The sequence below is a fragment of the Ambystoma mexicanum genome, chromosome 3q (assembly GCF_040938575.1).
Source record: "Ambystoma mexicanum isolate Mex_15411 chromosome 3q, UKY_AmexF1_1, whole genome shotgun sequence".
NCBI classification, from domain to species: domain Eukaryota; kingdom Metazoa; phylum Chordata; class Amphibia; order Caudata; family Ambystomatidae; genus Ambystoma; species Ambystoma mexicanum.
Window position 1 is genome coordinate 66005332 of NC_090926.1, and position 25693 is coordinate 66031024.

The window sequence follows — 25693 nt, forward strand, 5'->3', positions numbered from 1 at the left end:
AAAGTAAATGCTGCCTGCAAATATGTTTTGCAGGCTGCATTCAATAATGGATTACTATGGAATCTGCCTGCCTTTAATCAGGTGCAAAGCTGAGGCGTATTCCATAGGAATCAATTTACTTGACACCTGCATGAAAATCTCATCTGGGGTAAAACAAGATGGAGGAGGTGCACATGGTGGAGATCTCATCTCCACTCCATGCCACTCTTCCTTGTGTCAGCAGGAAAATGGGTCAGAGCGGGAAATGGAGATGTAAATGCATTTACGCCTTAATTTCTCGCTGCACCCCATTCAAAATGAAGTTGTGCGTCTCCATTTATTGGGACATATACAGGGTGAACTAAACTACAAAGAAAAGCAGTGGTAGATAAAGCCTCTCAAAGCAACCCCAGGACCACAGCTGCCGCCTCCTGGAGACCAAGCAGTTTCAAAAGACACAACCTCCCACCTACTCGCCTAACAAGATGCAACATGCACAGAATGATCTTGCAGCTATTATTTACCACTTCTATAGTGCGTCACGTGGACCACGCACATCGTTACACCCTGACATCAAGGTACCTCTCGCCAGGATAGGCATGAAGGCGGCCATGAGCGTGCGCTGCGTCAGAATGCAGCCTGCACACATCCGTCATTATGGCCAGGCGCCCGAAACTGGAACCCTCAGGGACCAAACAGCAAGCCGTGACCGTTCAAAAGTGGATCAAAAAGTACAGATGAAGAAAAAACAAACGCTGGCGCTACTAACCAGCATGGCCTCAACAAACCATACCAAGATTAAACTAAACTAAACAAAAAGGAAACATCACACAAGGGCTGAAGAAAAAAAATCCAACATGTCGGAATTCAGATAAAGTTGTATTGCCAAAATCATTATACAAATCCATGCAGTGCTTGTGGAATGCAACTCAACTACAATGACAGGTAACATACATGTCTAGAAAAGGCATGTCTAAAATATGACGGGTCTTTCATTCTCACTTTTCTGGTGAAAAAAATAAACGCTCATGACTGTGTTAGTGTTATAACGGAATAGGCTATTTTATTACCGACCCAGATAGGAAAGGGTGCAACCATGCATTATTTTTCTGGATGAATGCGTTGAAAAGGCAGAAATGTGACAGAAATTCGGGAGCAATCTTCCTCTTTTACAAAGAGGCCATTTAACAGCGAAAGTAAACCTCTGGGATTTATCATATCATAAGGCCTACTCCGGAAGTAGTCTGGCGCCTGCCTGTGTGCACTGTATATACTGCCCCTCGCGTCCCTGTCACGAAACGGAAGCCTACTCTTCCACTAGTCTGTACCGTCTACCTTCCATGCAAAAGGTACAGAAATCCTGTATGCTGGCATTAATGCCAGGTTAGGAAAGCAATCGGATTTCACACCCGGACAAGCACATCCATACATATCTGAGAAGAGGGCATCTTGCTGAAACAGGTTTACCAAAAGCAGAAGCAGTTATGACAGTAACATTCACAGCAGTCAGGAAATATGCAACATGTACGAATGTCTTGGATCTTATGTTCTGAACAGCAGCGTCTCCGTCTCGGGGCGAGGACAGAACTGAAGCAGGAAGCAGATTGCAAAAGAAGGTGCTGAGGCGTCTCGACAGCTGCAACGAGGAGTCTAGACAGCCGTGCCGAGGGCTAAGTGAGAAGGAGCTTTTGTGAGGGCCTGAGGGAAAAGGTTCCAAGGCGGATATCAAAGGCCACCTACAAGTCAGAGTTTGAGTCTTATGTCAGTGAGGGGGGTTTGAGGAGCAGGGTGAAGTTGTCCATGAGTAACGGGGTTGGAGGGTTCAATGGTGGAAAGCCTGGTGGACAACGCAAAGAGTTTGAACTGGATCCCAAACCAGCACTTGGTGGGGCTACTGTTGTATCCTGCATATGTATGAATGAGGTTGTAGCATGTAGCATATGCGGTACACACGGTGACAAGATGTAATTTACAAGTTTATTTTACAGGATGACCGATTTATAGATATATATGAAGGAGTAATTATGGAGAAGTTATGCTTATGGTTTCAAGATTGGTTTTGCATACATTTGTGCAGGCAGGAGTTGCATGAGTGCAGAGTGACATAGTGCGCGTTGTTATAGGAGAGGATTTTAATTTGCTTTATATTTAAATGAATTGCACATAAATTCTGGAGGAACTTTGTACAATTTTAAAATTGCAATATTTTACTGAATAATGGAGGACTTAAAGGAACACATGGGGATTATTTAAACATATTATCTTGCACATGCAAATGGAGTTAAAGTATAAAACAAGGAGATTTGAAGAATTATGCAGAAATGTTCAAATCTTTGTAGAAAATGCACATGATGTGTTTTGGAGAAGCATTAATCATTGTGCTTAATGTTAATTTGCATTTTTTGAAAATGGAAAAGGTTGTGAAATGCAAAGTTTGGGAAGAGCTACATTTGGGAAGGTGAACATTTGGTGTATTATTGTATACATTGAAGTTTTTGTATGACTGTGTGTTGAAGTATGCGTGTGTATGCGTCGAAGTGTGTGTATGAGGTAGCACATGAGTTGACGCGTGGAAGTGAATATGTTGGTAGTTGCACAAATTTGGGAGTTGCATGCATGCAATGGGGTTTAGGCTTATACACCCTGGCCAGGTGTATTGGTAGTAGTATGAAAACCTTCAGTATGAACCCCAAGGAGGTTTGGACACGGTAGAGTGTTCCATTATTGGAGACCTAAGGGCATGGGGCCCGTTTTTTTTTAGGTTGTTGTGGAGTTCAACACAGTTGTGCGTATGTAGAGGAAGGGAAAAGAGTTTTTATTTTTTCTTTAAGTTGTGTATGTTTACAAAATCGGGGCTGCACAATATTGTCTGCGTTGAAGGTAACCGCACAGCAATTTTCCTTTTGTTGAGTTTAGGGTGATTTTTAGGAACTAGTTTGTTTTCCTACATTTTTCTGTGATGCCAGGTGGGGCATGCGGGAGGAGATTTTTGTTTGTTTTTGCACACCAGTTCAAATTTCGTTTTTAAATTTGTAGTGGAGGGCACACAGTTTTGTAGCCAGTGGTTGTTTGTAGTGAAGTTTTGGTTCATACACTGGCATGGGTTACTGGACTTACGTTCAGTTATATTTGTTAAAATTTTACTTCTGAGTTTTCAGGTCGCACCATTTAGTGTTCCAGCTTTGAGGTGTATCTGATTTTGGGTGTGCAAAATTTTGAGGTTTGCATAGCGCTACCATTTTCCATCTTAGTAGTGGTTTGTTGTTTTACAGTTTTACATGGCCCTTTTTGCTATGTATATTTTGCGCCATGCCTCTTTCTATCGTGGTTGCGTTTTGTATTTTTGTGATCTTTGTGTCGTATGTCTCTTTTCTAGATTGTTCATTCCTTTTTCATGTTTTCTCTAGGGGAGGAGGATGAGGCATGGTTGTTGGGATACTTGTTAGAGTGCATGGGATCATTGTTGGCATGCTTAGGACCATCTGTTTTGGCCATTGTGTAAGTTTTCTAGATTCATGGCTACACTATTTTGGCAGGTGAGTTAGCCTCTGTCGGGTAATTGGGTTTGTGCTTAAGTGTGGCAGACTTGAGGCCAGGAGTGGCAGGCCTGGCGGAAGGTGTTTTAGTTTAGGTGGGTTTTGGTTTGTAGTTTTGGTTTTTGTTTGTCCATTGTGGCAAGGTTGTGCTTGGTGGTGGCGGCACCGAGACCCTGGTGTGGCAAGCCAGGGTGGAAGGAGTAGTAGAAATGTTGTGGTTGTTAGTCCTAGCATGGTTGTGAGTTTGTGCGTTTTCTTTTGATTGTCAAGGGGGGGGTGTGTTGTATCCTGCATATGTATGAATGAGGTTTGAGTCAGTGTAAGAGCTGTGTTGGAATGCTAGGGGAGCTTGGAGTGTTGGGGCACCTGGGGATTCCAGGAGAGACGGTTAGGGACTTGGAGCTGGGCAGGGAACCAGGGTAGAAGCTACTGATGATCTTTCTCTCTCCTATATTCTATACTGAACCTGTAACCAAGAGAATAAAGCGTGTTTCTCTTTCTACATACCTGGGTCAGCCTGGTTCCTGCTCCTTGTTGTTACTGGCCCAGGGTAGATCTTGCAGGAGGCAGGATACATCAGCTACCATGGCGACATAGTGAGCACAGTCCCTCGATTTGTTGCCCGCTATGCTGCTTTGATAACAGCTTTTTATATGTAATACTTGTGCCTCTAACCACTAGCATTACAGAATCAATTTAACAGCAGGTAGGAATATATACTTTGTAAACACTTCTTTTCATAAACTTAAGTTTCCACAAAAGGTTTATAAGGCCAAATACATTTAACACCCAGGCCAGTCCAAACAAAACACTTCCAATAGATCTGATCCGCAGGAGTCAGAACAATACTTCAAATAAGTTAAGACTGACACATAGGGGGATAATGGATCAGCCTCCGCATTCATTCAATTGAGGGGAAAGCAGAAAAAGTTCTTAGCTGGGTTCCCCTTTTTGGTTTTAGCTTCTCCTATGTGTCACATTTTAACGACCCTGCAAAATCAAGCAAATGTTATTGGTATACTTGGTCGTAGTTGTCAGATGTGTTAATGAGTACACATTGGCCTAAGCAATGTGTCATTATTCCCTATGTTTTTGGCATTGAGATTTGCGTGTTCCTTACATGTCATTGGTTGTCTCTGGCGCTCTTGTTTGGACAGCATCACAGAGGTCACAGGCTTGACAGAACGGGCTTTGTTTTGTGTGTTCTACTTTTTTGTTTGTTTGAAATGTGTGCCTTTTTATGGTCAGTATTTTAAGGATTGTCATCACTTGCAATTGTGTCAAGTTTATTGCTGTCCTTAAATCATGGCAAATTGTTTACTGGAGTATTTAAGGGTGCACCTGACCTTTGACAGGCAAACCATACTGGCTTTACCGACGCCTGTTTCTGCTAGTTGTGCTTTCCCTTATTCCAGGGATTTCAACATGATATTTCTTCACTTAAACATAATTGACAACATGCCTGATTTGGGTGATGGGGGTGGGGGGATTTGTGTCCTTTGTCAACTAAATACAAAGTGCAAAGGGAGCAAGAAGAGCAACCTTTTGGCTGGTGTACCACTTGGATTGCCTCAGATGGGTAACCTGGGCAGTCAATATAAGCAGCACAAAAGAGACCAAAGCTGTTGTGATCTGGAGGTAGGCCAAGTATGGAACACGCATTTAGGTGGGCTTGCATAGTGGTGAAATGTTATAAGATTGGTGAACACAAAAAGGCCACAAATGAATTTGGCACCACGTTTGCTGCTTGTAGAATAAGAACTGGAGCAAATGAGTTTCACCCCAATCTGTATTACCTAAAAATGTTGTCACTTGTGCAAAAATGGAGCAGACGGTAATATGTTTGCTATCTAACACAAAATGAAATGTAGTAAACACTTTTCTCATTCTGTTTATACAAAAAACGGTACGATTATGGTTTTTCCTCGTGCAGTTTGTTTTAGGTTAGATAATATGGCACCAGGACAAATTAACCAACCAGATGGGGAAAAGGAAATATGAAAAGATCAAAAGGGAGGGGCAGGGAGAGGGTGGCTGAACCTTGGGTACATGTTCCTGCAATTAACTGATACAAGAAAGGCATGAAGGATAACAAACATGTAATGTGCAAGTTTATGGATGTGACCGCGTCAAACTGCTGGTTCACAAAAGTGTTTTCCACCATACTCTGTGGTGCAGAGAAACAATGCACAATGAGTGCAGTTATACAGCTTGAGAGCTTGTCAAGAGTAGTGTTAGACCCAATAGATATCTGAAGATGCAAGAGGACCAGAGGTGGCGCATGTTGGCATTGCTTGGAAATTGGATAAGGAGATTACATATGGAGCATCATATAATGAGATATAATTTGGTGGATCAGGTAAAATGAGAGTGTGTAAACAAAATTGAACGATGAAGAACTTGGGAGGCTCCCTCAGAAGGATCCACTAGCATAAGAGCCGAACCATGAAACTAGCCTCCATCCCCATTGGCTGTAATTATTCATTCATTATATGCTGAATACAGTGGCAAATACCCAGATAGAGCCCTGGTATGCTAGCTGTACCTGCATATGTTAGCTTAGTTACAGTCTCGTATAGCCAGGTACTGCTATTTTAGTATCACATATATCCTCTTATGCTAGATACACGCTAATAAGCCTAGGTACAGCCATGTGTGCTCGATACAACCTTATATGTGCAGGTTCTGCAGTTATTTGCCGCCATGTATTAGCAAGACCTGCCAGTACCTGGCAAGGGTACAACTGCTATAAACCAGGTCCATCTCCTTACACATAGGTGCAGCTAAAACATTCCAACTACTTGTATTGTGGGTTTATTCACATGGAGAGCACTGACAGTCCAAGTGCTTCCAATACACTAAAGGTAAGTGGAGAAGTATTGTATGAGTCTGGTCCCACTCTTCTGCATCCCACCTGGATCAAGAACATTTGGAAAGACTTTCACTAAGACCATCCCTGCATTCCCAGTTTGTTGTGCTACTCCTCACACTGACCTACCCAGTGGCTGTAGCACTCACTTGGAGTTTACAAAGCCTTGTACTTGTCACCCACTGTTCTCCCTCCATACTATCCCTTTACCTGAACTCATTTCTTCTTTTCACCTATCATGTCACTTCTATGCTGATGACACTCAAATATTGTTCTCATTCAATTCTCCACCATCACCGACACTCTCCATACTACTGTCTCGAACCACCTCTCTGCCTCCCAGCATTGGATGGCATCTCACTTTCTTCACATTAAAACGGAGATAATCTTTTTTCTGCTAACATTCGAACTCCCCCCACACTCCCGCCACGCACTCGCTCTCATTTCCCCACACCTTCCCTCCCTTGTTCTCTCCTAGAAACCTTGGTGTTATCTTTGACTCCTCTTTATCTTTCTCTTAAGATATTTCTAACACTGCTCGTGCCTGCGATTACATTCCAATAATACTCATTGTGCTCACTCCCCATTATCTTCCCAGGCTACCAAACCTATTACATTTTTTTCATCTTATCCCAAATTGACTATTCCTCTGCACTCTTCATTGCCCGCCCTGCTTCTTATCTCATGCCTCTCGGTTCTACCAGCAATTCCACTATCCGTCTACTCTTCTCTCTTTCCTCACGCACATCCATTATCTCCCATCTTATTTTTCACTTTCTCACTATTTATTCAAGTGTATGCATGGTCTTGCTTCTCTTTACCTCTCCTATTTCTGTATACTCCCATTCTCACTCTCTACGATCGCAATCTCAATTCCTTCTTAGTACTCCTACACCACCTTGCGCCCCCTTCTCGTTTCCGTTCTTTCTCACTCCTAGCACCCAAGCATTGCAACTCTTTCCTGCTATCTGTCCATTTATTACCGTCTATCCATATTTTCCACTTGCGGCTAACTGATTTTTCCTCATCATGATTTTTTCTTTTGTCGTTACTGCGTGTGTACTGCCTTCCCAGGCGTACAGCACTTTGTCGAAAGTGCTATATAAATCCAAATAAATACAAATACAAATGTCCTTGTGCTGATGATATGCAGTGGCAAGGACAAGAATTCTTGCCGTTTTCCCGCCCAAGACCACTAAGCAGGCAAATGAAGGCTGATAAGGGCTGGGAGCATAACTGCCATTAGCATAACTGGGAGCCCTCCCTCCAGGTCTTCCTCCTCCACCCCACCTGGGCAAGAGTTTCCTCCAGGACCAATGGGCTATTTGTGTAGTTACAAATAGGGATAGGCAGTGGGTGATGAGAGTAAACAAAAAGGAAGACTGAAGAGAACAGGGAGTGGGGGGTGCACCATTTCACCAAAGGCAGTCATTTGTGCAAGGGTACATGTGATGGAGTGTTGGCTCCAATGGTCGATATTTTGTACCAGTTATTAGCTATCCTCAGTCAGACCAAAAATGGAAATGTGCTAAATCAGAGGGTAGGAAATTCAAGCTGCAAGCTACTAGCCTGCCAAAAAAAGGCACCTGCCACCCTAATTCTAAACATACACACAGTTTACCATATTTACTATCCAAGAGTCAAATATCACTGGCTAATGGCAAATTTTGCGACCTGACTTAATACAAGTATTGGGCATTCTATGTTGGCAGTCGTTTGAACAAACTCTTCTTCAACATTATTATTATTGTTAGGGTGGTGACTGGTGCTTTGCCAAGAATCAATATGGCCACATTCATCTGTATACTGGAGCTAACTTATCATCAAATTACAAAATACCTCTATCTCCAACCAATCAGTAAATGCTGACAAAGCAAGACAAAACCTTGAACTGCAGGATAGCTACATTTGTTAAGCTGAATATGAAACCCTACGACTCTCACCTCAGCAAGGGTTGTTGGCCTTTACCAGCCATGTATGCACCCCCGACGAGGGAGTGATAGCTGTTCACTCGGGGTGCAAATAGTTTAATTTCTTTTCTTTAATAGGGAGATGGGCTCTGCATGTATTGCACAATCCCAAATTCCCAAACAATACACCAAGATGGCTGCCGCCATATGAAAAAGGGACTTAGTCCGTTTTCCATTTTCATGAAAGCGCCCGCAGGCAGGTGGAGCCCTGAGACCGGAGCACAAAGCTCTGGGCCAGCAGGTAAGTGGGGAGGGAAGAGGTAGGGGAAAGGAGCAGGATCTCTTTAGAGGGATGGGTGGGGGGCCTGGGGATGCAACAGGGAGAGGCTCCCTATTGCCTCTCCACAATCAAGATGTTGCCATCCAGGGTAGGGCCTTAGGTGGCTGAAATAAGCGGGTGGAGCACTGTGTTCTCGCCTGCATTTCTAGCCACCTGATTGGCTGACCTCCCTTCCCCAGGTGCGGCTATATGTCAGCAGATGGCTCTGGCGACACAGAATCTTAACCTGAGATGCAGCCCCTTAGTTTTGTGGTGGATGAGGACCTGCAGATCCCTGAGATGTAGGTGGAAACACTGGTAACCTGTCAGATACAGTAAGGAGATGAGCAGTAGATGCCACCCAATGGAGCTTGGTGAGGTGCTTGAGTCTGTGGACCAATGCAAGGAAGTGAATGCCCAGCAGGTGATAAATCGGAGGACTGAGGACCAGCGGGCCCAAGGGATTGAAGTACTGAGAGAAACTACTCTAGGAGGATTGGATAGACACACAGGAAAAACAAAATAAATACAGGTTATCACTTAAATTGGTTCATGAAAGGAGAGTTATTAATGAACTTCCAGCGTATCTGACCATGTTTCCCTCTTCCCATTACCGGGACTTATTTATGAGAACGCAGTTGAATATCCCTCCGACTAGAGAAGTACCAACGCTTCGCAAACAGGTAGAGAAGACACACTCTAATTGTAGGCACTGTGATGAGACGGGTTTGATTGAATCATTAAACCATCTGGTGGTGTTTAACAAATGTGAGAACTTGATTTTTTGGAGCTTTTATAAAAGTTGTTAAAACATTGTCGGCCACGGAATGGAGGAATAGGTTCCTAATCGGGGAGAATACAAGTATGATTTTTGCAGTCATGACATTTTTGATAAAAGTTTTAATGTTGGAACAAAGGGAAATCCTGGGGCTTACTTTTTGGATTGGTTTAATTTTAAAATGGTTTTAATGGAACCGTTTTAAGTGGATTTGTAATGCATTGTATGATGATGTATGGATTGTAGAAATCCAAAAGATTTGTAATAAACCAATCATAATAAATAAAATGTAAATAAACTACTTACACAAGTCCATGAGAGCAGGTGAGGCCATACAAAAGTGTGTTTCTGCATCAACCTTAATGTGCCAAACACAGAGATTAAATGGACAGAATTCGAGGGGTGCTGAAACAGTATAAACATGTGTTGGCTGGGATCAAAGAAAATTGGCTTAACGCTGCAAATAAAATGAAAGGCGGCGTAGATGACCGAGGGTGCCCTATCTATGATAAACTGGCAAAGCCATGTAATACTTCACACCCAATTCCCCTTGCAGGCTCCAGTGGGACAATGGCGGAACTCCTGCGTTGAGGAAGTATACAGAAGGAGACTGTACATTTGGGGCCCTTTACAATCACCAGGCAGTGAAGAATTAGAAAACCCACATGAGATCACTGTTCCTAAAGGAGACGGTGCATAGAGGGTTCCTGGTTGAACTGTTTGAAACTACAATGAACATCCACAGTAGACTTATTACAGAGGCTTCCCCTGAAATGTGACCATAAAATTACTGGTTTAGCAAATCACGGGGTTGACACACTGAGTGAGAGCCCTGGCGTCCTATGGTCCGACGAGAGCGGAGGCCATTCGAGAAACCCTTCCAGCCGCCCACAATAGCAACACAGCTAACAGCATCTGACCAGCAGAAGCTGCACGGAAGGTAGATGGGATGACGGTTTTCCAGACCCCATCCAACTCCTGATCTTACCAAGACAGGCCAAAATCATGGTCCTGAAGAAGATGATGAATAACAATCATCGAAACCGGGCGACCTCTTTTTAATCAAGGATATCCCAAGAAACCAATCGGGATACCCCTCTTAAAAAAGACCAAACAACATTCTGTTGTGGAGGAAGTATTCCCCCCAAAACCGTTGCGTTATGGACTCCTATACCAGAAACTAATCTAAGTGGTAAAGCAAAAAAGTAAAATATACCACAAAGGCAATACTGGACAACCCTGAAAGAAGCCAGACCCAACCAAAAAAGACCACCCGAAGGTAGAACATAACAACGGACGGGTTTCTATGAAATCCCTTCTTATTGTATTTATCAATCACAAGAGTGATCCATGACTTGGGGACCACACACTTTTTACGAAGGCCAATAAAAGAAAAAAGGTCCCATGACCTACGAAATAGTTCCTCTCTGAAATGTGGCCCCAAGCTGCACCGAGATACTAACTTCTGGCCCTACTCTCAAATGGGCAGAAGATCCGTGCACCCCACTCCTAAGGATAGCAGCGCATATGTTATCAGGGCTACTCCAGAAGAAAAGATATTCTGAGGCCACACATTAAATGGTACCTGAATAATCAACAGTTCCCACGCTGAAAAAGTGGACCCCACAAAGTGTTCTTGTGTGTTAAAAACATACCCAAAAATAAAACTTCAGCCCAAACTACGAAGTAAAACTTAACTGTTTCCCCGAGTGTTTTTTTTTAGCAAATCACAGCCATTAAAACTACCGGGAAAGTGTGGAATATAACCAAGTTAAGAAATCAAAAGGTAGACATGACATGAAGCCACTTACAACTGGACAAATAAGAAGCGAGATTAGTACAATGAATTCGGGACTATAAAATAGAAAAACACACACTAGAAGACAAATTATTTGGGTAATACCAGATAATGGAATGAGCGATGAAATTGGTGCCCTGGTAAGATGGATATCAGAAATATGAAACATTTTAGTCAAATACCCCCATGAAAACCAAAGGACGCTCAGGATCACATCATGCCAACCAAATAAAAAGATCCTCACAGACGTTCATAGGTCTCTTCTTCCGTCAAAAGCAAATACGGCAAATACAGTGGCCCAAAAAACTTGACATTTGATGATTATTTAAAAAAGCAAGATTCATCTGCCAGTTACCAATCTAAAAAAATTGCAAAAAAGGCCATATTTAGAAAAGAGTGCAACTTTACTCATTCGAGGGGTACGATTCGGCTTGCAAGAAACTACCATCATGATCATGAAATGAGAATGTCATGAACCAGCCGACATGGCCCCCTTCATCGAGGGTGTGGAGCAGGTTTCCACATGAATACCACATCACTCCCAGAAAATAATCCAACTACAAGCAAACATAGAAGCTACAATCAATCATCATTATAGGTAAAAGGTATTCAAAGAAAATATGTCCAATATGGAATGTGCATGTGGATCCACTCTTCCTCCTAGCCCAGGACACACTTCTCCCTAGTGCCTTTGGGAACAGCCGTCTGCCAACCCTCCTCCTGACCCCCAGAGTACTCACTTATCCTCACCCCTGGTAGTGTCTTTTACAAACCCATTTAATCTCCCGAACCTGTCAGATGGTCTCTACTACGAACCCCTCTCGTTTCCCTATCACTATCAGGTTTCCGATTTCCCGCCTCTTTGTGTGTCACAAGCTCAACCTCACTCTATGATGTGACTCTGGTGCCTGCTGGCTCTGCAGCTACGTGTGGCTGCCAACATTCTGATAATGGTGAGGTTTGCCCGCAAAATAACCCAAACCATTGCTGAGTTACCGCTTTGGCTGTATCTCGGTGTTCTGATATGTTTCCACTGGCCGGGGTAAAAACAGATGTGCAATTACCACATGCATGAAGTAAAATTGCAAGTTTCAGTGTATTCCCTACATGTTTACTGCATACGCTATGCACCGAGCGGGCACTGGCAAGTCTACCTCTGCATAACTCTTTTCTTCCAGCACGACAATTTAAACCCAAGTGCAAATTGGAATGAAGGTGATGTTAGTTGCTGTTGCTTCAAAGTATCTGTGTTTTGTCAGTTGACCTGTAATAAATGCAGTCTCTTTCACGTTGGTGCCAAATGTTAACTTTTTCAAGCTATCCTGACCCACAATCATTGGTCCAGCGATCCTGTTGCATATGAACAGCGCTACTTCAATCGTGTGGTGAATCCATGTGCAGTTAAACTGTACTACCGAGTATGGGTAGACGCCATTTATCCAAGCATATGCTACATGCCAGAATTTTTACTCGCCCTGCCAGCATGAGAAAGTACGTGATTTTGTATTTGGATCTGTATTTATTTGAAATGGGGAAGAATACTTAACCGAGAACTATACAAAAGTAGAAAGAGCAGAACAAGGCCATAACAGCATGCTTTCATATCAGTAGGGGATACAAAATCATAATAAAACAGAGAGCAGTTGAGGGAGGAAGAACATTAGTACATAGAAATGGTACAATACACAGACAGGTGCGCAGAGTATGCGGTGCTCTGGGGCCCGCCATCCCCAGGAACACGCAATCTGCGCTAAATATCAATACACTTTCAATGGTACATCACTCCAATATAGCCTCCCACTGGCTGAATACAGACACATAGGCTGCAAATTTAAGCAACTATTTACAGGGATGCAACATATTTTACAAAGGGGGCTATGGTAGGGTAATGATGTTAAAGGTATTTGTACTGCGCAACGTCACCAACGGAAATTGGTCCCCAGGCGTTCTGGCAGATCTGTAAACCAGAAGGTGGGATGGGTTAGTAAGGTGAAGAGGGAGTAGGATATTGAGAGGGGTGGTGTTCTGTTGGCAGCAACAACTCAGTATACACTGTGTGCTGAGCTTTGGTGCGAATATCGGGTCAATGACAGTCCTCGTGTACTGTTGGTCTGGCTTATGTGTTGTTGCGGTGTGGTGAAGTGCGTGCGGTTTGTTGTGTGAGAAATGGTTGTGTGAGTTTTTTGAGTGAGATAAGTATGCAGAAAGTTTGAGCTTTTTGGGTAGTGGTTTATATGACATTTAACATGCTAACATTCACAGTTCTAAGTGTGGCACTAACTAACCTTCATGATTCCATCTAAATTTGGCACTTGCTAACCTTCACAATCCTATCCAGATGCTGTGCAGGCCACTGTTCACAATTCAAGTGTGGCACATGCTAACATTCATAGTTCCATTTGAGTGTGGCACTTGTTAGCCTTCACAATCCTATCGAGATGCGACTCAGACTAATGTTCACAATTCTATCTAAGTGTGGGACATGCTAACATTCCCAATTCCATTTAGGTGTTACACTTGGCAATCTTCATATTCCATATAAGGGTGGCATATGCTAACATTCACAATTCCATCTAAGTGTGGCATTTGCTAGCCTTTGTAATTCCATCTAAGTGTGGCATCTGCTAACATTCACAATCCTATCTAGATGCGATGCAGGCTAATGTTCACAGTTCTAAGTGTGGGGCATGCTAACATTCGAATTCCATCTAATTGTGGCACATGCAGCTTTCACAATGATGCTGGAGATGCTGTTTTAAAGTCAATTTGCAAATCAAGGCAGTAGGAATATTTTTGATCTCCGTGGGTAGGGATTGGAAGCGGAAGCAGCGCCAGGTGGACAGAGGACCGAGTGTGGGGGGAGGAGCAGGCGCTGGGGTTGGCCAGCGAGGGTTGAGGCAGTCTACGGATGTGTATAAGGGCGAGTAAAAGGCTGAATAGGGAAGGATAGTAGATAGGCAGCCAATCTGCATGGTGGAAGTGGAGTACTTTATTCAAAGGAGCAAGACGCACAAGGGCAGGTCCAATAGAAGGGTAAGCAGGTACTCTGGGCTAGTGGGTGCTTGCACCTTTGTGTTTCCATTTCAAGCACTGACTAGAACTAGGCTAAAATGACTGGGAAGAGAGGAAGGTAGTAAGGTTTTGGTGGGAGGTTGGTAAAGTACGCAAGGGTGGATTTTGCGGGTGTTTATGAGGTTCCACCTAGCGGCAAGTCAGGGGGAGGTGATGCACTGCCCGAATCTGAGGTAGTTATTGCAAAGGACCCCCTTGGTCGAGGGTCTTGGAGAAAGGTATGAGGAGATCCGGGGTAAAGGAAATAGGGGATATGGGTTGTAGTCAACTGTAAAAAGAAAACACTACGTGGCTGCATTAGGCATATTAAGGTGATTGACATGGGAGAACATTGAACAATAGGTCTTATCAAGCACATACAAGACAGGAAAAGACTCACCTCGTCTGCATCCATCCGCGACATTTCTAGCCAATGAAAACGGTAATGAAATGTCTGAAGTTTAAGATCTGGAGAGTAATCTCTGGGGAAATGGACTGTTCTCTGCAACGTTTTGGGAAAGAGCCGCAGATTCGTGCCACCCAGCAAAACAGTGCACCACCATATCAATCTAATGCGCCCAGAATATCAGATTAAATCCCCCGTAGCACAAAACCCTGGAACGTTCCACGCACTCAGCAGCAGCGGCAAGGAGGCACTGATCGCCAAGACGACGTGCTCGGCAGCGGCGGCCTCGGTACCGAGCGCACTCACAATAGAAATACTGATCAACAGGACATGCTCGGCGACAGCTCAGCACAGATGCGGCGCAGAATAGAGACACTAATCACCGCTGAGCATGTGGTGCAGTTCCTCTAATAAGGACTCCGCCATCTGTGAGATCCCGCGATCTTTGACATTCATGTTTCACGGGATATTTCACCAAAGGAAGCGATTTGTGGGTACTTGACAGTGGGTGTTGTGAAATGTTGTTGTCCCGTATATATTGGGTTTCCCATGCCTTCATCGTTGTCCCAAACATGTCACACCACCGGAAACATGTTACACAATACATTTGTCGACGACCTGACTTGGCACCTGCAAATGTATGGATTGATTTATTTATTGTACCACTTCTACCGCGCCACTTGCCCATGTGTCACTCTCAGGGCGCACGTCGCTCAGCAGTCTACACACATTCTGAACAGAACATCACAATTGCCGACACAATTCTGAACAAAGGGTTCAATATATGTGTTGACAAATCCTGAGTGAAGCGCATGGATCTAATTGTACTTAATGAAGCAGATATGGATCCGAATCATGAATTCATGTTAAGTGGAAAGCGCATCAACATTTGAGGGAATGTTATGTCTAAAACCATCAAGAACTCCACAAGCGGTGCAAGCAACCAAGCTCGTGAGACAGGTCGAAGAAGTCAAAGGAGGTTGGGGTGGTTCTTCCTGTGAAAACGTTTTCAAATAATGAATTTTAAAAGTACATTGTACAGCATACGTTCTTCAAAACAGTGGGCTAAAAGCCATACAATTTAAATCAGTTATGTGGGATGGAAAATCCTGGGTACTCAGTACCAAGACACTTTTCATGATACCTTTGCCAACAATATATGCCAGCATTGCCACAGTCAAACCCACTTAAAGATGTTTATGTCCACAATACCAGCACCGACAAGCACATATTCATGACTCCTGTGTCTACAGAATTACCACTGTTAGAATGTACTTTAACTGTAAGAACACACTCATTGCCATGTATCAAGTTGTCCTGGAGCCTAACCGCTTTTCATTCCCTCTGTGCCCAAAATATACTATCAGTATTGCCACTGTAAAACATTTCCTTTATGTCCCTGTTAATAACATTTGTAAGAACAGATGAGTGTCAGTAACTGCGTCTTATTGCATGCGTACCTGTTTTTGACGTCTTCAGTCCATCATGTTGTTCTTGGGGACTGTTCCAGCGATGAACGGGTGACACAGGAAGCAGCTCCAAGAGTATGGGTATCTGGTGATACTGGACCGACTCTTGGCACCACGTGGATGCTTCGCCTGATTACCGTGGTGCAGGGACAGTGTGAATGCTGACAGGGGAAGCAGAATGTTCTTGCCAGATGAAGGCAGCGACACCGATAGAAGGTGGCAGGAGCACAACCTAAGTGGCAACCGACAGGCAACAAATGAAGGCCAAGGAGGGAGCTGGTACCAAGAGGGAGCAGGAGGGAATCAGGGCAGAGGAAAGCCAGGACCAGAACAAAGAGAGACGTTGAAGGAGGTAAGGAGGGAAACCAGGGAGGAACAGGATAACCAGAAGGAAGGCTGGTTTCAGGTAAACAGAAAAGGAATAAGGGGGCAGGCTGGATATACCAAGGAGAAGTCGGGACTCTGTGAGTAGAGAACTGGCTGAGCGCATTAAGACACGCTCCACCGAGGGAGAGAGGGCTTAAAATACCGCTCCCCCTTCGACAACAAGTCTGGCAACATGGTGTGTTTGTTGCCATGGAGATCCTTGAAGCCAGTAAACACCACACATGCGTGGAACCCGAGAGCCAGGCTGCCGCACACGCGCAGTGAAACCAACATGGCTCTCTGGAAGGGTCTATGTCTGTCGGTAATCAATCCCCTGGGCCTTGCTGGATGGAGTCGCCAGCGAGGGCAGAGATGCCAGGGCGGGCGCCACAGGGCTTGTTGTCATGTGTGCATTCGTGCCTGCGGGCCAGAGCTGGACTGGAAGTGGATGTGTGCGTGTTAGTGCGACTGCGGATATGTGTGACTCCGACAGGAGATGTGTGGGAATCAGATGTGGAGAGCAAGTGAAAGTTTATTTAGAAACACTCTCAAATGTGTATATGCAGGGATGTCGATTCACCAAAATGCCAGGGGTAGCAGAAGTGACATCACAGACCTGATGACATCACAGGAAGTGATAAGAACAAATGTAAAAAGAATACATGTGTTAGTGGGCACAGCTTCTACTTCAATTCGTTTGGTTGTTGAATTGTTGAAAGTAATTGTAACTCATATATAAGAGTGGGTTGCAAACCCAATGTTAATTGTCTTCGAGTTGGGCACACAAAATAATTGAAAAGAAAAAGGAAGAAGGCTCTGTAGCCTTCAGTGTGGGCTGCACGCCCTAACGTTCACGATGTGATTAATTATCATGTGTTCATTCTGCCATATTTTTATTTGCAAGTTTAAATTTCCATGCAAATCAGCCTCCTTCCCAATTTTGTTTGCCAACAACTGGCATAGATTTTATTAATATGCAGATGCACCAATCGCCAATGCATTTTGGACTAGTAATAGTCCTTCCTCATGGCATATACAGGTCATCTTCACCATACAAGTCAAGCAACAGTCGATATAACAAATTCTGTTGAGATTGCAATAATCCACATACCGAGACAATAAAGCACAATCCGCTCCAAATAAATTCACATTATTAAGAGTAAATGCAAGCCGTCATTATACAAGTCATAATTGATCATAAACACAGTATTAAATATGTTTGTAATACAAACACCATATGCTACTGCAAAATGAAGGTCTTACCAAGAATGGCAATTTTTGCCACTGTCGGCTGATGACTATCAACATTGACAAGTATAGTATTCTACCAATCCACGATTGGATTTGGTTTAATCTGTAAGCACGAACAGCAGGTAGCTAACCCATGTTACATTTCTCCATATAAGATGGCCGACAGCATTCACATTGATGACAACCACACTATACGGCTGCGGTGCACTGACAGACGCTTACCGTAGGTAACCCTTCCCTAGCAACAACGAGTTTACTTTAACAGTCTTCACTGAGGTCACTCACATTGGAGCGTTGCAGCGAGGAATATTTTACTCGTGACGAGCGGAAGAGCACACACAACGGTAGGGGCTAGGCAACTGTCCAGTTACACTTGACAAAGGCAGAGATTACTGTCCGTCCTCTGATTATCAGCATTATCTTGCAGACTAGTGATCCAGACGGCCATCCTCTCTACGAGTCTTGCAGGTCAGATATCAGGATGAGCACGACAGGATGGATTGGGATGTATCTGATTGCATCGAATGACTTTTTATGGATTAATGCGCTGTTATTATTAAGGGAAACTTACTAACCATTAATAAATAGTACCACGATGGACTATAGCACTATGACACCAGATGCTGGCAAGCATGCGAATAGACTGCACAATTCTTATGATAGAACCAAACTAACGTATTAGGAATGATTGTGTGTTGGTATTGAACAATTGTAACCAGAATATGCTGCTCTGGTTTACGTTCTATTTATTTATTCTTTGTATTTTCTGACGCTGTCTATTCATGTGAATTGTCTTGTATGTCTTGTGGCCCAATGCTCATTAACATACAATGTTTGTATTACGAACATACTTAATACGGTGGATATGGTCAATTATGACCTGTATAATGCCGGCTTGCATTTACTCTCAATAATGTGAATGTATTTGGTGCGGATTACGCTTTGTCTCGATATGTGCGTTATTGCAATCTCAACATAATTTGTTATATCGACTGTTGCTTGACTTGTATGATGAAGATGATCTGTAAATGCCCTGAGGAAGGACTATTACTAGTCCAAAATGCATCAGCGATTGGTGCAACTGCATTTAATTCTTAATTAATAAAATCTAAGCCAGGTGTTGGTGAACAGAATTGTAAAGGAGTCTGGTTTGCATGGAATTTTAAACTCGCAAATAAAGATATGTAAGAATGAACACATAATAGTTAACCACATCAAGGATGCTATGGTGTGCAGCCCACAGTGTAGGCTAGAGAGCCTTGGTCCTTTTTCTTTTTAATCACAGGAAGTGATGCCACTTGACCTTTCATCGAGATGGCATCAGCTCCTCTTTAACCTTGGTGACATTACCGATAGTGGCTTCCAGGAATAATAAAAGTACATAAACTGGAACATTTTAAAATACAAAATTCATACTGTAGCAGACGAGAATATTTTAGATACCAGCCACATTTTAACAAGGGTGCTGCCTTCATATGCCATGGATGGGGTCATGATATAATAGGGTTGGACCCAATAGTAAAACAGAGGCCGAGGCAATATTGGTTGTAACATCGGGTTCGCGATTTGAATATATCTTTACGCAATAATTATGACAAATCATTGAGCAATTTTGGGGAGTGCTGTGACCAGATTCTTGCGGAAATGGACTCAGACAAGCTTACATTTATGGAAAGCCCAGTGAAGATGTACAAAATGAAAATTGTAAGATGGGGAAAGATATACATAGAATGTCATTGTATAGACTACAAAGGGAGCTAACCAGACACCTGAGGACATATAAGGAGATGCAGTCCTCCACAATGAGATACCCAGGGCCGTAATTGTTACATTTATATCCGCGTTTGTCTTAACTTACTAGGCTCCCTAGAAAGGTGGGCTCCCCTAAAAGGGGTCCCATGGCAAGAAAGAAATTGTCGGCTCTGTAAAAATCTGGGGGAGGCAGAAACGCTAAAACATTGGCTGAATGACTGTAGCGCAACACTAGGACCGAGGAAAATGAGGTTGGGTAAATTCACAAGGAGATTAGAGGTTTTAAACAGTGAAGTCAAGTGTTCTAGGCTCTTATATGGATGTTCCATCTCAATGACCACTGCCTTAGTGAATATTTTAATAGTGATACATAAAAGGTTCGGGAAAATGTTTTTCTCGATTAGTCCACCATAATGAAGTAGGGAAGGGAGTCATTTGTAGGATAGGTGGAAAATGTATCATTGGGGGTTAGAAAGGGAGGTCCTGATAGTTATATAGTATATGATATTATATTGTATTGTGTTGAATGAATTCATGTCTGTAATGTTTATTTTAGAATGTTGTGCCTGAAGTAATTTATTGCCATTAGTAATTAACTAAGTGTTGTGAAGAATATGATCAATAATGTGTTATTGTTTTTAATAAACTATAAACACAAAAAGAAAAATAGGCTGAGGCACTACCATAGGTATGCCACTTCACCATTGTATGGCCAGTTACTACCATATTATGCCAGTTATAGCTGCATGTCGGGTATTGTCATTACATGAAAAATAGATCCCCTACATTGCCAGTTACTGCGATAATACAGTATCCAAAAATCCAGTAGATGCAAATCACTTTCAGTGCATAGGAGCAATGAATGCTTTAATGATAATGGTTTGTTATTAGCTGAAGCGCTAAACATAGGACATATTTACAAACAAGTATCACCCCAAACGAAGTTGGTACTCCTTTATCAACCTCAGAAGAATGAAAGGCTGATTTGGCCTTGCTAGGATTTGAACCTGCGACCTGCAGACCACACACAGATCACAGCAGCGAGCGTTCAACCCGCTGAGCTACCTTAGCGCTTTGCTATTAAAAATTAAATGCCACCATAAGAAAGCTTGTCAAAAATGGCTGCACGATGTAGGCAAGACAAGTTATAACACTTGTGCAGCCAACAATCTCTGCCTTAATGCCAGTTAAGACAGAGATTCTCCTCATCGGCACACCTGCTCCCTCCTTTCCTGTCACTCTCTGGCCGGCCTCTCTTGGGCCTCTTCCTGCTCCCACCTGTGAGGCTAAAAACCTTGTGGTCATCTTCGACTCCACACGTTCCCACTCTCCTCACATCTCTGACATCTCTAAGAAGTCACACTACCAGCTGCACCGCCTCAGAGGTATTCTTCCTTTCCTCTCCTTCCCCCAGAAGCTCACTGTCTCCAGATCTCTCCAGATCTCTGGTTCACTCTAGGCAGAAGTCCTGCACCAGCCTCTTTCTAAATCTGCCTGCCTCTACTCTCCACCCTCTGCAACTCATCCAAAACAGGACCGCAAGACTTGTCCTTGGCCTCAATCCCAGGGATCATATTTCTCCAGAACTGGAATCTCTGCACTGGTTCCCAGTGGCGGTGAGGATTGAGTTCAAAACCCTCTGCATTGTCCACAATGCCTTCTGGAGCCTGGGGCCTTAATACCTTCAACTCTTCCTAAATATCTTCCTCTTCAAGCTCTTCGCTCTTCCGCCTCCAACTCCCTCAGGGTCAGTCGCTTCTCCAAGCAACGAGTTGGTGGTAGATCTCTTTCATCTGCTGGGGCCTCCCTATGGAACAGCCTCCCTGCCTCCCTGAAACTTGAAGAGCACCATCTCCGGTTCCGCAAGCACCTCAAGACCTTCCCCTTTGCTTCTGCTTGCTCTCCTCTCCCCTGCTGATCTCCTGGCTCAAACTGAAACTGCACTGGTTACCTGGCTACCCTCTGATCTCATGCCCAGGTCCCCTCCCCGCCAGTTGCACACCTGCACTGCCCCCTGGCAACCCTTGCGCTCAGTGACTGTTTCTGTATCCATACCAGCACTGGACACCTGGTGTTCGCATTTACCCTTGCACTTGCCACCAGCTGGCCGCACTTTTTATTTATTATCTTTATTTATTTTACTGTTATCCTATGTACTGCACTGCCGCCTCACCCTTTGCTTCTACACTTTTCCCTTCCCCCTCCCTTGCACTTGCGCGATCTCCATGTCACCTGGCCTAGTAAGATCATTGTCTCCGTCTTCCCTCTGTTCCCTCTCCCTTGCTTCGTCGCGCCTTGAAACACTTGTGTATAGGCGCGTTATAAATGCCAAATCATATCATATCATGTTTGCTGTAGCCTTGATGATGCACAGTAAAAATGCCATGCCACTGTAAGACATCCATAGACTGGCAGCACCAAAATGCCAATCTTACCCGGTAACACCACTTATCATGCTTACTTTATCATAGCTGCCCAGAAAAAAATGTAATGCCACTGGCTGCACCCGAATGCCGGTCTAGCTAGGTAATTACACTTATCTTGATTGCTTTATCAGAGATGTCAGTACAGCATGTCAAGCCACAGAAAGAAATGGCTAATATAGCTGTAGCAAAATGCTAGACTAGACACATAATAACACTTATGAGGATTAGATTATCATAGATGCCCTGTAAAAATGTCATGCCACATTAAGAAAGGACTAGACTGGCTGTACCAAAATGCGAATCCAGACACTAATAACACATATCATGCTTGCTTTATCATGGATGCCCATTGCGTGATAGCTCACCCACCACCTGCCTCACTTTTCTGACACGTCTCCTATCCCTCCAACTCTAATCTTCCACCCCCAAACTCAGCATAACCTCCACGTCCCTCTTCCTCATCCCAGTACCTACGTATGAGCCAAGGTGCTTCATAGGCAACGACTCGGATGAGTAGTAAGTACACCATTCACATGCTCAATTAAACTGCACCCATCCATATTATTCACTCACACACCCATACATCATTCACTCACACACATTACCTAATATAAATATACACACACACGCGCGCGCAAAATGAAGCACTTTCTTACCCTTTTCCAAATCCATTGCGGCTCCGAGTAACTCCTCTGCAGGCAGGCCTCTCTCCCATGCTGCACGCACGCAAGGAACCAACTCTGATTTTCTCTCGCTGTGCTGCAACCTGACCTGTACAATGTGTAAAGTCTTGTATTTTTGTGCCATCAAAATAAGTGTAACGCTCACCTGACTCCCACGGGGGCGCTGGCCTGGTTCGCGCTGCTGTGACCTCGTCTAAGGTGATGCGCAGGGTTCGGAAGACGGACTGGACCGGGCCCCAGATCTGGCTTGTCTGACTCGCAGAAGTATCCTTCTGTAGGTGAGAATAGGGGGTTAACTGTCTGCGGGGTAATGCAATCAGCCTCCCATTTACCCCTCTCACCCTCCTCAAAACCCTGCTGTGCTTCCCCGTAGCGTCTCACCTTAGGGTCTGGAAGGACGAGCTCTCCATCCTGCTTCTGATGCAGGGGCGCGTTGGTATCCAGTTACGTCACTGGATTTTCGGATGGGTGAGAACCAAACTTGCTTGGCTTCCAGGTAAGTTTTTCTATAAGTGGTTCCCCTTGTGTCCATGCATTAATGTTCTAATGCTAGTGTCTTTTTCCCCATAGGGGCCGGGGTACGGAATGCCGGAAACAGGCACCGACCCGAGGTGAGCGGTGAAATCCTTGTGGAAATCAGGTAAGTCTTTAATGAGTGTTTTGGTAATGTCTTTTCATTAACTCATTAACGCTGATGTCTTTTTCCCCTTAGGGGCCGGGGTCCGAAAATGCCTGGATGCGGCGCGGACCCGAAATGAAAAGGGAATGACCCAACAGGTAAGTCTTGACATGGAGTTTTAGCTACCCTTTTCCCTTCTTTCTCTCACCTTTGTTCTTGTCTTTTTCTCCCTAGGCGCGGGGGCGCGACTGCGAATCCGGATGGTCGCTGCTGAACATGGAGGCGCCCTGTAAAGGTGAGTAGAATGCGGCACTGCAGCGATCGATGCGATGTGCTTTTAAAAATAAATGTCTTCCTTTTCAGGATTGTCGGCGAAATGTCTCTGGGATGCAGATTTAGCAGGTGAGGCCTTTTCCTTCTTCTGTTCTCTTGTTCCCTTCCTTTGCAGGCGATTCAGGATGCTGCAGGTGTGGCAGAAGTCAGGATGCAGGAGCAGACACGGTGAGCGTCCAGCTGCTAGATGCAGAACAACGCGAAGCACGTGTGGCTGATCGGGTGTGGTTTAAATAGCCTTGGAAGAAGTTCCTAGAATGTGTCCTTCCTCCAATCAGGTATGTATCCTTCCCCGACCACGCCCGGGTGGTAAATGAGTCCCACAGGTAAAGTAGTTCCTTTCAGGCCTCAAGGAGGCCGGGGTTCTGCAGCATGGTCTGCATCAGGTAAGTGCACCCAAACACTTTCATAATGAGCCTGGCGCCTATGGCGCCAGGACTGACGTTTTCTATGAGCCTGGCGCCATGTCACTGTGAATCAGGGTGGTCACTATCTAAGCTAACATAATATATTCTCAATAATGCATGCACTAAATAACAATTGTTCAAAGTCTTTCAGTTGGTTATGTCTCTATAAAAGTCACACATATATCTATACTATCAATCAACATTGGATTATACAGGCCTTAGGTTAAGGGTCTTGACCACTATAATACACTGTTTGAAGTGTGGGTCTGTGCTCACAAGAATCTCCGGTATGTGGCATTTGTTATTGATAGGCAACGATATACTGCAGTAGGGGTCTAATGTTATTTGGGGATCTGCTAGATGGGCATCATGGCGTGGTCAGTGGTCTGGCACATAAAGAGAATACCTTGCAGGGACACAGGGTCAGAATGGCAGTAAGTTTCCACTGGCGAGGGTGCGTGGGCAAGGACACATTTGTGGAGATGAACGAGCTATGTGCTTAGTTCAGGCTGGTTCACATGCAGGACAGTGATCTCAGAGGAAGAGTGATGTGTTACATTTATTAGCTGTTGCAAATACCTCTGGAGTTTTCCAGTCAGAGTGGGAACAAGGGTGGGGGCCATGTGCTCTGCGCAGTGAGGCCTGGTCACCAAGATGGAGTGGAAAGGGGGTACAAAAATGGATGCCCCGTGTCCTGCTCAGTGGTCCCATCTACGCGAATGTCAACCAAAGTTAACATCACATAAGGGCAAGGGGCGAACCCACTACTGGAGGCACTTGGTCAGAGTTTCTACTGCAAAGTAAAGGATGAGAGGGGCCTGATGGCCCCTCGCTCCCACACACTTGCCTGCATGCCCACCGGCCCATCCATCCCACCCCCTCTATCAAAGGCGGTTCGCACCCGGGGATGAGCGCTGGCATGGGGGGCTGTCAGGGGCGCAAACGGCCAAGGTGCCAAACAGTATGTACACGTCAAAAGGTATCCCACGCCCAGGGGCCATCGCTCACATGGCCACCTCAGACCCCGTGTCTCCAGGCAGGCCTCCCCTGAGGCAGGCCGCCCCCCTGCAATCCACATAAGTGTGTCACCATTCAGCAGTCTTCCTGTGCCTTATCTGCATGCCCACCGGCCCATCCATCCCACCCCCCTCTATCAAAGGCGGTTCGCACCCGGGGATTGTTTTTTGACCTTGAGATACATGCCATGCCGAAAGAACTTCATTTGAAGGGGGGGTGTGTGCAATAACGTAAGAGACGATAAGGCAGAAAATTCTGAAACTAGACTGAGTTTCATGTTAGCTCAGTATACGAAAAATCGTTGTCAAGAGCACAGTGGGATTTACGGACTGCATTACGCAGAGACACAATGGAAATTGCAAATATAATGTAAGTAACTCTTTAGACGCTTTTATACCGGAATGAAGAATTAATGAATGGATGCATGAATAAATGAATGAATTAAGAGCTAGGAAAACATTTGTGGGATCATCCTTGTAGCGGGCACATGGGCATGCAGGTCCACATTCCACACGCATTGTTATTGTTATTTTGCATTTATATAGCGCCTTATATACCATTGGTATGGTCTGAAGGCGCTGGTAGGTTGAACGCCCTTGGGAACCGAAGTTCAGATCAGTAGAGGGAGTAGAGAGAGTCAAAGATGCGTGTGGGCACCATGTATGTGTGCAGCTTGTGTGGTATTCGTGTAATAGCCGCTTCTTAGCGGTAGGTGTGGTGGTTG

The 25693-nt window shown here is 44.4% G+C and overlaps 1 protein-coding gene across 3 annotated transcripts in view; it reads right to left on the minus strand.

Moving 5' to 3' along the window:
* The window catches only part of LOC138582127 (zinc finger protein 177-like), a 149431-nt gene extending 134491 nt beyond the window's left edge, over positions 1–14940 (minus strand). For all 3 annotated transcript variants that reach the window (XM_069653129.1, XM_069653130.1, XM_069653128.1), the window contains exon 1: positions 14641–14940. In XM_069653129.1, coding sequence (XP_069509230.1) covers positions 14641–14664 — 24 coding nt within the window. In that variant the 5' untranslated portion in view covers positions 14665–14940. The remainder of the gene's footprint in view (positions 1–14640) is intronic.
* Positions 14941–25693: the final 10753 nt, after the last annotated feature.